Here is a 13,895-nt window from a genome sequence, read left to right as displayed (position 1 = left end):
GTGAGCCACTGGGCCCAGCCAAGGCTGCCTTTTTTATATAGATCTTTATCCTTAGTATTACTAACTTATTTTCTCCTATTACATAATTTAAATCACAAATACTACATAAAATCTTAAGTGGTTGTGTTTTGCCATTACCCGATTTTTTTGTTTTTCTTTCCTTAAACTTATTATAATTCCATGTGACTTGAGTTATCGGTTTCTTTTTGATGATTTTTTTCTATGAATTTATTTAACATTAAGTAAACACAACTTGCATATAATCTGTTTTATCTTTTTTAGGGGTTGTATCCAGAATCTCATGGCATAATTGACAATAAAATGTATGATCCCAAAATGAATGCTTCCTTTTCACTTAAAAGTAAAGAGAAATTTAATCCTGAGTGGTACAAAGGAGAACCAGTGAGTTCTTTGTTTTTCTACTAAAATAGTTTATTATTCTCATCTATTTCAATTAGAGTAAAATAACCAGATTCTCTGGAGCTTTTAATAACCGATTTCATGTACTGTGTCTGTGGCCATTCTTTTGTAAATGGAGATGAATACTGATAATCCTAAACATAACTTGTATAATTGCGTAAAAAGAGAGTAGTTTATTTCAGAGGTGGATCTGGGTTGTGCTGGGCCATTTTTCTTTTCTGAGCAATTCTTCTTCTACCAGTAGTATAAAGCAGTAGTATGGGGGTAATAACTTTGATCTACACAAAACTATGTTGCTTTTGAAAGTCTTGGTTTGATTTACGTGTGCTAATTTAGGAGGTTCTTTCCAATTGTGATTTAGCTGTATTCTCCTTTTTACTTTTTAAAATTCTCCAATTTACTTTTAAAAATTGCCACAATTTAAAAAAATGTTTTTTAAAGTTGCCACAATTTTTAAAATTGCCACACTAATTATATAAGGTCTATTTAAATAATCACGATATTCCTCTTAGAAGGACAGAGAGCATAAGAGTTTGCAGGTTATGAATTCAAATTTTAGCTCTGACATTTAAAGCTGTGTGACTTTGGACAAATCATTCTGTTTCTGCCTCCGTTTTATCGTATCTATACTGTAGATACTATTGTTTACTACTTCGTAGGATTATTGTGGGATTATGTGAATTAATAATGTAGGATGCTTGTAGGAATACTATTTAGAACCATGATTGGCAATAATAAGTGCTTAATAAATGTTAGTTACATACACAAATATCTCAGCAAGTTAAAGACATGTATATTTGTGAATTTTTTTTTTCTTTTTAGAGAAAACTGTCAATTAAGGGAATAGCTCCAAAAGCTGCAGGAGTTAATCTCTGACTATTTAATATCTTGTTGCTGCTTAAGAGTCATATTGGCCGGGCGCGGTGGCTCAAGCCTGTAATCCCAGCAATTTGGGAGGCCGAGACGGGAGGATCACGAGGTCAGCAGATCGAGACCATCCTGGCTAACATGGTGAAACCCCGTTTCTACCAAAAAATACAAAAAACTAGCCAGGCGAGGTGGCGGGCGCCTGTAGTCCCAGCTACTCGGGAGGCTGAGGCAGGAGAATGGCGTGAACCCAAGAGGTGGAGCTTGCAGTGAGCTGAGATCTGGCCACTGCACTCCAGCCTGGGCGACAGAGCGAGACTCCGTCTCAAAAAAAAAAAAAAAAAAAGAGTCATATTACATGATTATTGTAATCTAAGTGCTGCAGCTTGTTGACCTTAAAAACATTCTAGTACTAGAGAGGAATTCATTGGTGTTGCATGAACACATACTTTCATGAGAGATGAATGTTTGCATGATTTCTTAATTTTCCTTCATTATCTGCTCCAGATTTGGGTCACAGCTAAGTATCAAGGCCTCAAGTCTGGCACATTTTTCTGGCCAGGATCAGATGTGGAAATTAATGGAATTTTCCCAGACATCTATAAAATGTATAATGGGTATGTGAAATGAACTTTTTCTAGGATCTGTAACGTAGAACAGCTTATTCTTATGTAATCTCCTTTTTATGAAATCCTAAGCTTTAGCATTTCAGTGATATGTTGACTGAAAAATGAGAACTGAAGAACTCTTTCTCAAAGAGTTTAGATAGATGGTAAATGGACAGTAAAACTAGAGAAGTGGGCCGGCCTCGGTGGCTCACACCTGTAATCCCAGCACTTTGGGAGACTGAGGCGAGTGGGTCACCTGAGGTCAGGAGTTCGAGACCAGCCTGGCCAACGTGGTAAAACCCCGTCTCTACTAAAAATACAAAAATTTCCATTTCTAACTTAGTAAATATGCTTTCTAATATAAGAAATGGATTAGAATTAACCTCTGTGTGATATTTGAGATCCATGATGCATTGAGAAAAAAACAAAAACTTTTTAATAGGAGAAACTCTTTGGCCCGTTTGAGCAAGATTACTGAAATAATTTTATTTATTTTTAAATTATAAAATTTCTGTCACAATATCAATACAATGCATTTAGAAGGATGAACAGAAAATATCTTAAATCCCAGACATGAAATGCATAGCAGTTTTCCTTGTGATCTTATGCTAGTTTGTGTTCTTTATGGCTTCCGTGAGCACAGTGCAATGCCTCTTCTTCACCTTCTTATTTGCCACTGTTTTTATTCCATGGACAGTAATTAAAAGTTTATGGGCTGGGCATGGTGGCTCACTCCTGTAATCTTAGCACTCTGGGAGGCCGAGGCGGGCAGATCACGAGGTCGGGAGATCACCTGGCTAACACGGTGAAACCCCGTCTCTACTAAAATACAAAAAAGAAAAAGAAAAAGAAAAAGAAAAAAATAGCCAGGTGTGGTGGTGCACACTTGTAGTCCCAGTTGCTTGGGAGACTGAGGCAGAGGAATTGCTTGAACCTGGGAGGCGGAGATTGCAGTGAACCGAGATCGCGCTACTGCACTCCAGCCTGGCAACACAGTGAGACTCCATCTCAAAAAAAAAAAAAAAAAAAAAGAGTTTATGTACTAAGAATGGGGGATTCAAAGATTAATAGTATATGGTCTGTTGGCTTTTTAACAGTACACAACTAATTGTACTTGGATGTGGCAAGAACTCTGATTAGAGGTGTGTAAACAAAGCCTGTGTCCAGAGGAAGGCATAAGGCATAGTCAATTCTGCTCAGGAAATACTGCCTGGAGAACTGCTATCTGCTTCTCAGGTGCCTGCTTCACAGCTGTGCTGACTCATCAGTGAGTGAGTGCTTCGTGCTGTATGCTTTGCAAAGTATATTAACACATGAGTTATTCATGTGGTATGCAGTGACTGTTTTCAGGCCCATGAATATTATCCTCAAGTAGAGGATAGCAAGCAAAGTTTTAAATCCAGTTGCAACTTTTATCTGTGTAAAACCTAACTTTCATTCCTTCACTGGGAAAATTAATTTTTCAAATAAAACTCTTACTTGATTTCCAACACAATAGATGTGAAATAGCTTTTAGTATTTCTTAATGACATTTTCAATGAAAAAAAAAAAACCTGTATTTTAAACCCAAACAATTGTCAGACATCTTTTATTTTTGTTTGTTCTAAATTTTAGTTCAGTACCTTTCGAAGAAAGGATTTTGGCTGTTCTTCAGTGGCTACAGCTTCCTAAAGATGAAAGGTCTGTAGGCAATTAATTTCTATTGTAAATACTTCATTTTGTAGAAATGATATACTATTTTAAAAACAGACTACAACAAAACTTTGCTATTTGCTATGCTGTTTTATATCAAAATAAATTCTTTAATGGTCATACCACATTTTGAAGAATTTCAAAGTTGTAAATTGTTTCTCAGTAGAACTGTTACCCCAGTGTTATAAAATTTAATCCCTATCAGTTGATGAATTATTTTTTCCATTCTGTTTTTCAATGTGTTCGTAAAATATTACATTTTGATACTGTTTGATTTAGACCACACTTTTACACTCTGTATTTAGAAGAACCAGATTCTTCAGGTCATTCATATGGACCAGTCAGCAGTGAAGTAAGTACATTTTTATCAGTAATTATTTCATTAAACCCAGTCATCAAACTGAACCTTGCTTTAAAGGAGGCTGCTGGACCATTCTGTAAGGTTCTATGGTTTCTGGAAAAAGCAAGTATTATACACAATATTACTAAATAAAAGGATGCACTTTAAACACAATAAGAGTTGGGAGAATTGTTTAGCCTGTGCTAAATTGAACTGATGATGAATTAGCTTCTATATTTTCAATGTGAAAGCCTTTATCCACTCCATCGCCCCCTACCTTGGCCTAAATACTAAGTGCTTTTTGAGAAAGTTGTAAACAGCTAAACCTCCAGTAGAAAATACAGGGTAATAAGTCAAATAGTAGAGGAAACCTCCTCTGAACTCTCTTGCTTAGGAGATATGCTTTGGCCACCTGAGACCATGCTTACAACAGAGGTCCCATAGAAGGATGGGAGATTTTATCAAAAGTATAGCGATATTTGAATAATTGTTTTTGTTGATTATTTCCAAGGAAACTAGAGGTATGAAATAGCTCATGGACTAACACTTTCAGTGTAACATCTCGTTTGATCTGACACCCTTTCAGGAACTTAGCCATCTCCTAGCTATGTTTTCAATCTGTGTAGCACTTTAAAACAGCAAACACTGCTTTCAGTTTTCACGTGGCCGTATCATTTTTGTTACCATTTTAATGGCAAAAAAACACAATTACTTTTGCACCAACCTAGTATTTTGGAACACGGGAAGCATTAGAACAGAAAATGATTTGAAGGCTGGGCACGGTGGCTAACTCCTGTAATCCCAGCACTTTGGGAGGCCGAGACGGGTGGATCACCTGAGGTCAGGAGTTTGACGCCAGCCTGGCCAACATGGCAAAACCCTGCCTCTACTAAAAATACAAAAAAATTAGCCAGGCCTTGTGGTGTGTGTCCATAATCCCAGCTACTCAGGAGGCTGAGGCAAGAGAATCGCTTGAACCCAGGAGTGGGAGGTTGCAGTGAGCCGAGATTGCACCACTGTACTCCAGCCTGGGCGACAGAGTGGGACTCTGTCTCAAAAAAAAAAGAAAAAAAAAGAGAGAAAGAAAAAGAAAATGATTTGAGCATATTTCCTTGTACCTCTAAGTTGACTTTCCTTCTGATATATATTTTGTCTGTGACCTAAGATATGAAAGGAAGTAAAAAGTAAGGATCTTGACTATGTTGGGTCATGATGAAAGTGGAAAGAGGTATTGCCAGGATCCCTCCTGTCTGAATCCTTGTGTAGTTATCTTGTGCCGCCTGTGATTCCAAGGGGGTCATAGACTATTTAAAAAAAACACTCTTTCTTAATTTCTAGGGCTTCACTCCCAAATTCCTATCAGTTCTCCCGCCCAGGTAGCCCAGGTTGGATAGTCGGTGAGCCTTAAGGACTCTTCAGCACAGAGTCGAGACTAAAGCCTGGCCTGACGTGTCTGTCATGATCCCTGTTTTTGAGGGTGCTGCTTGCCTAATTCAGCAACAGCAGAGGGAGGAAAAAAAAGCATCCTTATTTTTCTCGCTTGAATTTACAACAGCTGCCTAAACCGTCTTCCCTTCATTTCCCTTTCCCTGGGTCTGCCCTAGATTTGCCCCTCTTAAAAAGTAGGTACTGCCTGGATCACTATCACCTTGGATAAAAGACAGTGAAGAGAGAAGGAAGTTGACCCTCACCTAGGTCTGTTTTTACCCTTTGTATTCTTTCCATCAAAATCCATCTCCAGCAGCTCCACTGTAGTTAGTAACTCCATTGTGCCTTCCTTTCATTCTGTCCTTCAACTTAGCAGAAATACTCCTGGCTTAGAGGGAGGATAAGGAAGATGCATGCCAGCAACTTGGACATGTCATAATTGGTCAAAGGGAAAAGTTTCTTGTAGCTGTTGTCTTGATTTGAACAATTGGCTACATGCTAGTTTGATTTTTGCTCTTTCACTAAAGTCACTGATACCCAAGACTCGTGTCTGGGTCAGTTTGGCTACAGAAAAATCCAAGGATTGTTTTATATTTGTTTTTAAGGTTACATACGTTTTAAAATCATTGCTACCTTTTCTAATTCACTAACAATGTGACAAAGCACCTGCTTTTCTGACTCATCTTCATTTAAGATTGAGCCTATTACTTTTCAAATCATATCCATCAATTTGCAAACTCTGTAAACTCCAGCATTACTGGCACAACAAAACCCACTTTATCTTAATACTTAAAAATTCCAATTCATGTTGCTTGGATATCTTTGAATGAAAGACCTTGTCTTGTTTCCTATTACAGTGAAAGAGCTTATCTTATATTACAGTGAAATATACTGACAATGAATGAAGATTAAACTGATTCCACATGTTACAGAAAACACACAAAACTGCACAAGAATTTTTCTCAAATGTTTTTGCAAGGAGAGAGGATAAAATGAGTGCCGGAAAGCAATTTGCCAATATCATTTGTCATTCTGTGTTCCTGTGATATTCATATGTAAAATACATGCAGTTTGTAAGGAAATAATGAGTTGTATTCCTATGAGTTCTAATTTAGAAAATTAAATACATTGAATTATAAGAAGCATTTCATGAATAGTTTGAACATTTTTGAAAATTAGGAAACGTATTTATACAGTGACCATTTAAATGATCAGAAAGTATAAGAATAAATTAATTGAGGAAAATGGAGTGGTAATTAAGAACATATTGGTTTCTGGCCAAACACTGTAGATTTGAGCTTTTATTATTTTGGCTTAAGTTGGGTCTAATTTAAGTAGTAGCATTCTGACCTCGGGAAGGGAGAACTAATAGATCAGCTAATCTCATTCACAAAACTTCAAATTGAACATGTATAGAATTAGGACTCTTGCATTGTTAATGATCTGCAGTTATTTACTGTTCTTTGTATCTCTGACCCTGACCTGTCTTAGTCTAATGTGAATCAGCTCATCCTAGTTGCATCCACTGGCCCTTATCTATCTATCTTTCTTTCTTTTTCTTCTTCTTTTTTTTCTTTTTAACAGAGATAGCTTTATGTATAAATAGCCATTAGTGTGGAATGCATCGCATGAGGTTGTTGCTTCCCATTCTTAGGTCATCAAAGCCTTGCAGAGGGTTGACAATATGGTTGGTATGCTGATGGATGGTCTGAAAGAGCTGAACTTGCACAGATGCCTGAACCTCATCCTTATTTCGGATCATGGTAATCTGAATTTGCATTATTTGCTCTTCAGGATAAAGGGCTGAACAAAGTTTACTTGATTGTTTCCCAATTTCTTCTGAATGTTATAGTGAATTCTTTTTAAAAAATGTAGTTTCTTGTGGAAAGTCTTTAGGAAAAAAATACATTAAATATAAAATATAAGTGAAACACAGAATTCACAGAAACCTAAGTGCCTATCAAGCACAATGTACCAATCTTCTGATTTGAGAAAGGAATACACCAAGAATTTGAATAGTTAAAAAATGTACATTTTCCACATTGAATTTTTATAACTCTACAATTTTAGATTTAATTGGAACTGATCATTATGTCTTCAATTGTCTTTTTTTGTTTTTGAGACAGTCTCACGCTGTTACCCAGGCTGGAGTGCAGTAGCATGATCACAGCTCACTGCAGCCTCAGCTTCGTGGGCTCAGGTGATTCTCCTGCCTCAGCCTCCCGAGTAGTGGAACTACAGGCATATGCCTTGACTAATAAAGAGAATTTTTTTTGGTAGAGATGGGATCTTGCTATGTTGACCAGGCTGGTCTCAAACTCTTGGTCTCAAGCTCCCATAGCTGCCTCTTAAAGTGGTGGGATTACAGGCATTAGCCATCGTGCCCAGCCTTCAATTATCTTTAGTGTGATAAATCTGACTTTAGAAGCATTGTATATTAATTTCGATAGTATTTTAATTTCACTTGTATTTACTATGATCTTTGTAATACGCTTGTGTACAGTTTGGGGACTATAGGAGCAGTGTGCCTACAGAAAGTAGAAAATAGGTTCTTTTTGTTATTGTTCTTGTTGTTTGCTTCAGAAATAATTATAGAAATCTGTGGTTAGAAGCAGTCCTAAGAAGTTACATGCTAAAGAAGCTCCAGTCTTGGAATGAGAGTGAATTATACACATCCACTCCCAGGTGGTTTGGGGCAAATAACTGGGCTTTCACATTCAGTCTAAAACTGTGATAAGACATTCTTCTTTGCTCACAAGATGATATTGTAATATATAAATAAAAATAAACATTAAACTAAATTTGGGTGATGGAAAAGATTTTGAAAAAAGTGAAGCGTTAAGTACAGCTGAAATTCTGTCTTACCTATCAGATGTTCATCTAATATGAGTGCTACACACCCTTGTTTAACGAATTTAACTCTGGAAGTGAAGGAAATTCTGCTCTGCATATTAAACTTTTTGTTAAAGTTACAGCATGTTTTGGGATTTTTTTTTTCTCCTAGGCATGGAACAAGGCAGTTGTAAGAAATACATATATCTGAATAAATATTTGGGGGATGTTAAAAATATTAAAGTTATCTATGGACCTGCAGCTCGACTGAGACCCTCTGATGTCCCAGATAAATACTATTCATGTAAGTATATCTCTGTGATAACTTTGAATATGGTCATATTAAGAATACCTTCCTCTAGGCTGGGCACGGTGGCTCACGCCTGTAATCACAGCACTTTGGGAGGCCGAAGTAGGCGGATCACCTGAGGTCAGGAGTTCGAGACCAGCCTAGCCAATGTGGTGAAACCCTGAAAATACGTATATGATACTATACTATATCTATACTAAAAATATAAAAATTAGCCTGGCTTGGTGGCAGATGCCTGTATCCCAGCTACTCGGGGGGCTGAGGCACAAGAATCGCTTGAACCGAGGAGGCGGAGGTTGCAGTGATCTAAGGTCATGCCATTGTACGCCAGCCTGGGCAACAGAGTGAGACTTGGTCTCAAAAAAAAGAAAAAAAAAGAATACCTTCCTTTAAATCATTGTATCTCTAAACTAAAGGGAATCAGAGTTAATTTTTTTCATGATTAAATCTCCAATGCAGATCTTTTGTACACAAATGGATTTTATGGGACTGGATGTGAGAACACAACTTACCTATTGGTTATTCATGGACTAAGCATAGTATTTGATGAGTTTAGTGCAATTTTATGTTGAAGTATGTGTTTTACTTGTGTATCAGAGTGAAGATTATACTAGAAAAAAAGTTTAAGAGAAAAATCCAACTACATTAATTCAAGTTTAATAAATTAATGACACTCCATTAAAACTACTTAGTTTGGGAATAATATTCTGTTGTGAAGAGGAATGCTGGCAGAAATGATTAATTCTATAGGCAATTGATTCCTGTCCTCCCTTAAACCATTTCAGAAACAATAAAGAATGTATCTTTTAAATAGGAAGAATGAATTTCACATTCTCTCTTGACTACATGTGGAACATAAACTGCCAAAATATGTTTTAAAATATTTATTCTTTTGCCAGTCAAGTGTATTTCATAACTGTTTCCACCTCTGTTACCTCCCTCTCTTTTTGATTACCATCCATGATAACTTTCAGATGTGTAGAGCGAATTTTGTGTCTTTTTGATATAGTTAACTTTGAAACGGAAATAGAATAAGCTTTTCTGACAATTATCAGAATTGGGTTAGATTGGGCTATTTGGTAAGATATGTGTCAACAGATAGATACTATTGACTATTGATGAGGAAAATAGATTTCACTGCAGGAAAATGGTTATGCAGATATATTTACACAGTGTTACAAAGTACAGGCTGTGTATGCCTAATATCAAGTTATAATTAGTATTTTTTTAATTTAGAAAAGTAGTACATGACTGTTATAAAACCTGTTCTAAAAACTATACAGATATGCCGGGCACGATGGTGGCTCACCCCTGTAATTCCAGCACTTTGGGAGGCCAAGGCAGGTGGATCACAAGGTTAAGAGATCGAGACCATCCTGGCCAACATGGTGAAACCCCGTCTCTACTAAAAATACAAATATTAGCTGGGCGTGATGGCACGTGCCTGTAGTCCCAGCTACTGGGGAGGCTGAGGCAGGAGAATTGCTTGAACCTGGGAGGCAGAGGTTGTAGTGAGCTGAGATCGCGCTACTGCACTCCAGTGTGGTGACAGAGAGAGACTCTATCTAAAAAAAAAAAAAAACTCTAGGGCAATAGCAGTCTCCAGAGATGTTTGTGATGGGATAGCTAAGCTGTACCATACCCTTATCTCAGTTAGGCCCTCAAGTTTCCCAAATTAAAGCAAAAACTATATATGTATATCACTTTACATAAATGTATAAAATATATGTATATAAAATGTATACTCTTATCTGGATAATTTTCTCCAATTTATGTAATGTTTGGCTAAAATAAAATCTGGGAAGCTAGACAGTTATTGATTTGTAGTAGAAAGTACCCTAAGTAAATCCATGGCCTTACTATGCAAATTCAGTTTTTAAATTAGTCTACTTGCCTTCTCTTTGAAGTTTCCTCATACCCCTCTTATTTGAAAATTCTAGAACTGTCATTGAATATTGAAGTATACAAAGTAAAGAGTAGCAGCTTCCCACCTGGAGTCCTCCTGCTTGACAACTCATTTCCCCTGTGTAGAAACAACCGTTGTTAGTCTTGGATTATGTCTTCCCGGATAATTGTGATGTTCGAATAACTATTTTTGTTGTTAAGTATTTCCTAGGGAACTAGAGGTACAAAGCGGCTTTACAAAACACATACAGTTTTTATTTTTACCCAGTGAAACCATACCAGATCTAGATGGATAGATACTTTGAGGGATGGATGGATATTGGTTACTAACCGGATGGAAAGATGGTTGGACAGGTGGATGGATAGTTAGATGGATGAATGGATATGTAGGTTAACAGATGGGTGGATACGTAGATGTTCTGTAACTTGTCTTTCCATTTAACAATATGACACTATATCATAGGTGTCATTACAGGGTGATACCTAAAGGTCTGTCTAATTCCTTTCAGTGGCTACAATGTAATGACTTAAATGAACTCTTTAAAACCTGCCTTGGTGTTTAAATATAGAGTTTGGATCTGACATTCTATATTTTTGTATTATGTTTTAGTTATAGCATACAATCAACTATTAATTCTTATGTTTGTTCCCCTCCAGTTAACTATGAAGGCATTGCCCGAAATCTTTCTGTGAGTATCTTTATTTTCCATTATCTAATTATTTTTAGTTTTGTATAATATATAGAGAGAAAAGTTTCAGCATCTATTATTGGGATTGAAGGATTAGAATATTTTAGTAACCTGGGCCAACATGGAAATGCTGTGTAGTTTAAAGATCTTTAAGATTGTCTCCCAATAATGTAGATTTGAAAATTTTTAAAGAATTTATCTGTTGGCATTATGAAATTTATATGAGAAGAAGAAATAATTTTAAAACTATAAGAAATAATTTTTAAAGTAGAAGGAAAAATCATATGGCTGTATCACCATAAACACCATTAGCATTATGATATATTTCCTTCCAGTCTTTTTTTATGCCTTAAAAAAATGTTTTTATACTAGTGCTGAGTTATCTATACTACATTTTATACTCACACGTTTTAAGTCTGCAAGAAAACTCTTAAATTGCAGTTATAAGGATGTTTGAAAATAGAACCATCAGTGGTAACTAAATATAATCTAGTGACACTGTCTGAGTTCTGGGGCTTTTGTGCAGTAATAATTATGATTTCCTCTAAATATTTCAAGTAGTTTGGAAGATTTACCTTTTACATTTTACAAGTAGTAAGAACTTTTAGCTGTTTTCCCATCTGACTTATTGGGCCGGCTGATGAAATGTTTGTGAAAAAAAATTTCATGTGAAATTTTGACACTTTAGATAACAGGGAAATAATACTTTTTCTTTGCTGTTTGCAATTTCAGTGCCGGGAACCAAACCAACACTTCAAACCTTATCTGAAACATTTCTTACCTAAGCGTTTGCACTTTGCTAAGAGTGATAGAATTGAGCCCTTGACATTCTATTTGGACCCTCAGTGGCAACTTGCATTGTAAGTTCTGACAGTCTCCCAGGTAAACTTAACCTGATCGGTTAGTGATTCAGGGTAACCACTGGGCCCTTTCTAACCATATTGTTATGTGAAAACTGTGTAAGTATGATTCTCTTCACTCTAACTCAGGATTTCTAATGTCGGCCTATGGATGTTTGAGTTAGATAATTCCTTGTTGTTGAGAGTTGTCCTGCACATTGTGGGATATTTGACAGGATCCTTTACTTCTCCCCACTGGATCAAAGTAGCACTTCTTCTCTAATGTGACAACCAAAAATGTCCCTCAGCATTGCCAAAAGTCCCCTGGGAAGGAGGGATCACCCAGACCATCCTTGGCTAAGAATCACTGGTCTGGCTTTTCATATCTATATTGATTACTTCTTATAATCTACGTTTGTTACCACTTGCCATTGCATGTCTTCTACACATTACAGTATGTCTAATTGTGCTGCCAAAGCCCAGCCAACAGTTGGTAAAAGCACTTTACCTTATAATAATGAGTAACTATCTTCATTATACACAGTTGTTTTTTCATTCTTCTCATACTAATCCATCAATAAACTTTAGTTTATTAGTGTGTTTGGCAAATTATTTGGATGGTTAATAGTGTTAATATCTCACAATTTGTTCATCAACTGTTTTGGTGGTTGCCAAGAAGCCAGTCATGATACATACCCCTGTCAAGCAAAACCTAAGCAGTGAACCAAAATTCAGTAAACAGAATTATACTGTCTCCACTCTTATTGGAGAGCTGGGCTTTTAGTTTAAAAAAAAAAAAAAAAAAAGAATATGAAAGGAGAAATGGTCCTATCTGCATGAGAGAACTAATATTTAGTAAATATCTAAACACCGTGTTGGAAGCATTTCTTTAGGCTACATCATTGAATTTTTACAAATAACTAACATGAGAAATTGAAATCAAAGATGATAGTTAAATCTATCTAAATTCACAGGCAGTTAATCACACAGCTAGTGTTCAAAACCACTTCTGTCCTGATGCTGGTGGTTTTTTTTCTGTCTACCATATTGCTTATAGTTTGCTTGTCCATGAAATAAAAGATAGAAGTGACTTCTTAATGCTTTTCAAAGCCAGGTGGTTTTATTTACCCATTGTGTTGGTTTAATAAAATAGTTACATACTTTTTATTAATGAAAATAATGTTATGTTTATGAAAGGACTTTACACTTTTAATTCATATATGTCAACATTAGGAATCCCTCAGAAAGGAAATATTGTGGAAGTGGATTTCATGGCTCTGACAATATATTTTCAAATATGCAAGTGAGTAAACCTATTATACTTAATTGAATTGAATCTAAAGAAAAAATGATATACAAAGTTTTACACTTGAAAACAGATTGTGATTATATGTCTTGAATGAGAATTAATGAAACATACTTTCATAAAGCTATTTTTCTTTGAACATTAAAGAATTTTGTTAAAATTTTATATTCATTGGCTATTACTAAAAAGTCAAAAAACAACAGATGTGGTAAGGATGTGGAGAAAAGGGAATACTTATACACAGTCGAAGGGAATGTAAGTTAGTACAACTTCTGTGGATCACTGTATAGAGATTTCTCAAAGAAATAATAATGAAACTACCCCTAATCCAGCAATCCCACTACTGGGATTTCCCAAAGGAAAATAAATCATTTTATCAAATAGACACCTGCACTCGTATGTTTATCGCAACACTGTTCACAGAAGTAAAATTATGGAATCAACCTAAATATTTATCAATGGAATATGGATTAAAAATGTGGTATATGTATATATATATATATATATATCGTGGAATACTGCTCAGCCATAAAAAGGAATGAAATCATGTCCTTTGCAGCAACATAGATGGAATTGGAGGCCATTATCCTTAGTGAAATAACTCAAACAAAAAACTAAAAACCACATGTTCTCACTTGTAAGTGGTAGCTAAACAGTAG

General features: G+C 35.9%; 1 protein-coding gene across 1 annotated transcript in view; it reads left to right on the top strand.

Moving 5' to 3' along the window:
- Positions 1-13,895, top strand: part of ENPP1 (ectonucleotide pyrophosphatase/phosphodiesterase 1) — an 82,925-nt gene that overhangs the window by 49,968 nt on the left and 19,062 nt on the right. Inside the window, exons 8-16 of the mRNA XM_033235441.1 lie at positions 283-402; positions 1,795-1,904; positions 3,510-3,575; positions 3,867-3,939; positions 7,010-7,118; positions 8,360-8,491; positions 11,060-11,091; positions 11,824-11,951; positions 13,164-13,233. Coding sequence (XP_033091332.1) covers positions 283-402; positions 1,795-1,904; positions 3,510-3,575; positions 3,867-3,939; positions 7,010-7,118; positions 8,360-8,491; positions 11,060-11,091; positions 11,824-11,951; positions 13,164-13,233 — 840 coding nt within the window. The remainder of the gene's footprint in view (positions 1-282; positions 403-1,794; positions 1,905-3,509; positions 3,576-3,866; positions 3,940-7,009; positions 7,119-8,359; positions 8,492-11,059; positions 11,092-11,823; positions 11,952-13,163; positions 13,234-13,895) is intronic.

This window comes from Trachypithecus francoisi, unplaced genomic scaffold (assembly GCF_009764315.1).
Source record: "Trachypithecus francoisi isolate TF-2019V2 unplaced genomic scaffold, Tfra_2.0 Lachesis_group15, whole genome shotgun sequence".
Taxonomy (NCBI): domain Eukaryota; kingdom Metazoa; phylum Chordata; class Mammalia; order Primates; family Cercopithecidae; genus Trachypithecus; species Trachypithecus francoisi.
The sequence above is the reverse complement of the archived record's forward strand: the minus strand, read 5'-3'. Positions and strand labels throughout refer to the sequence as shown.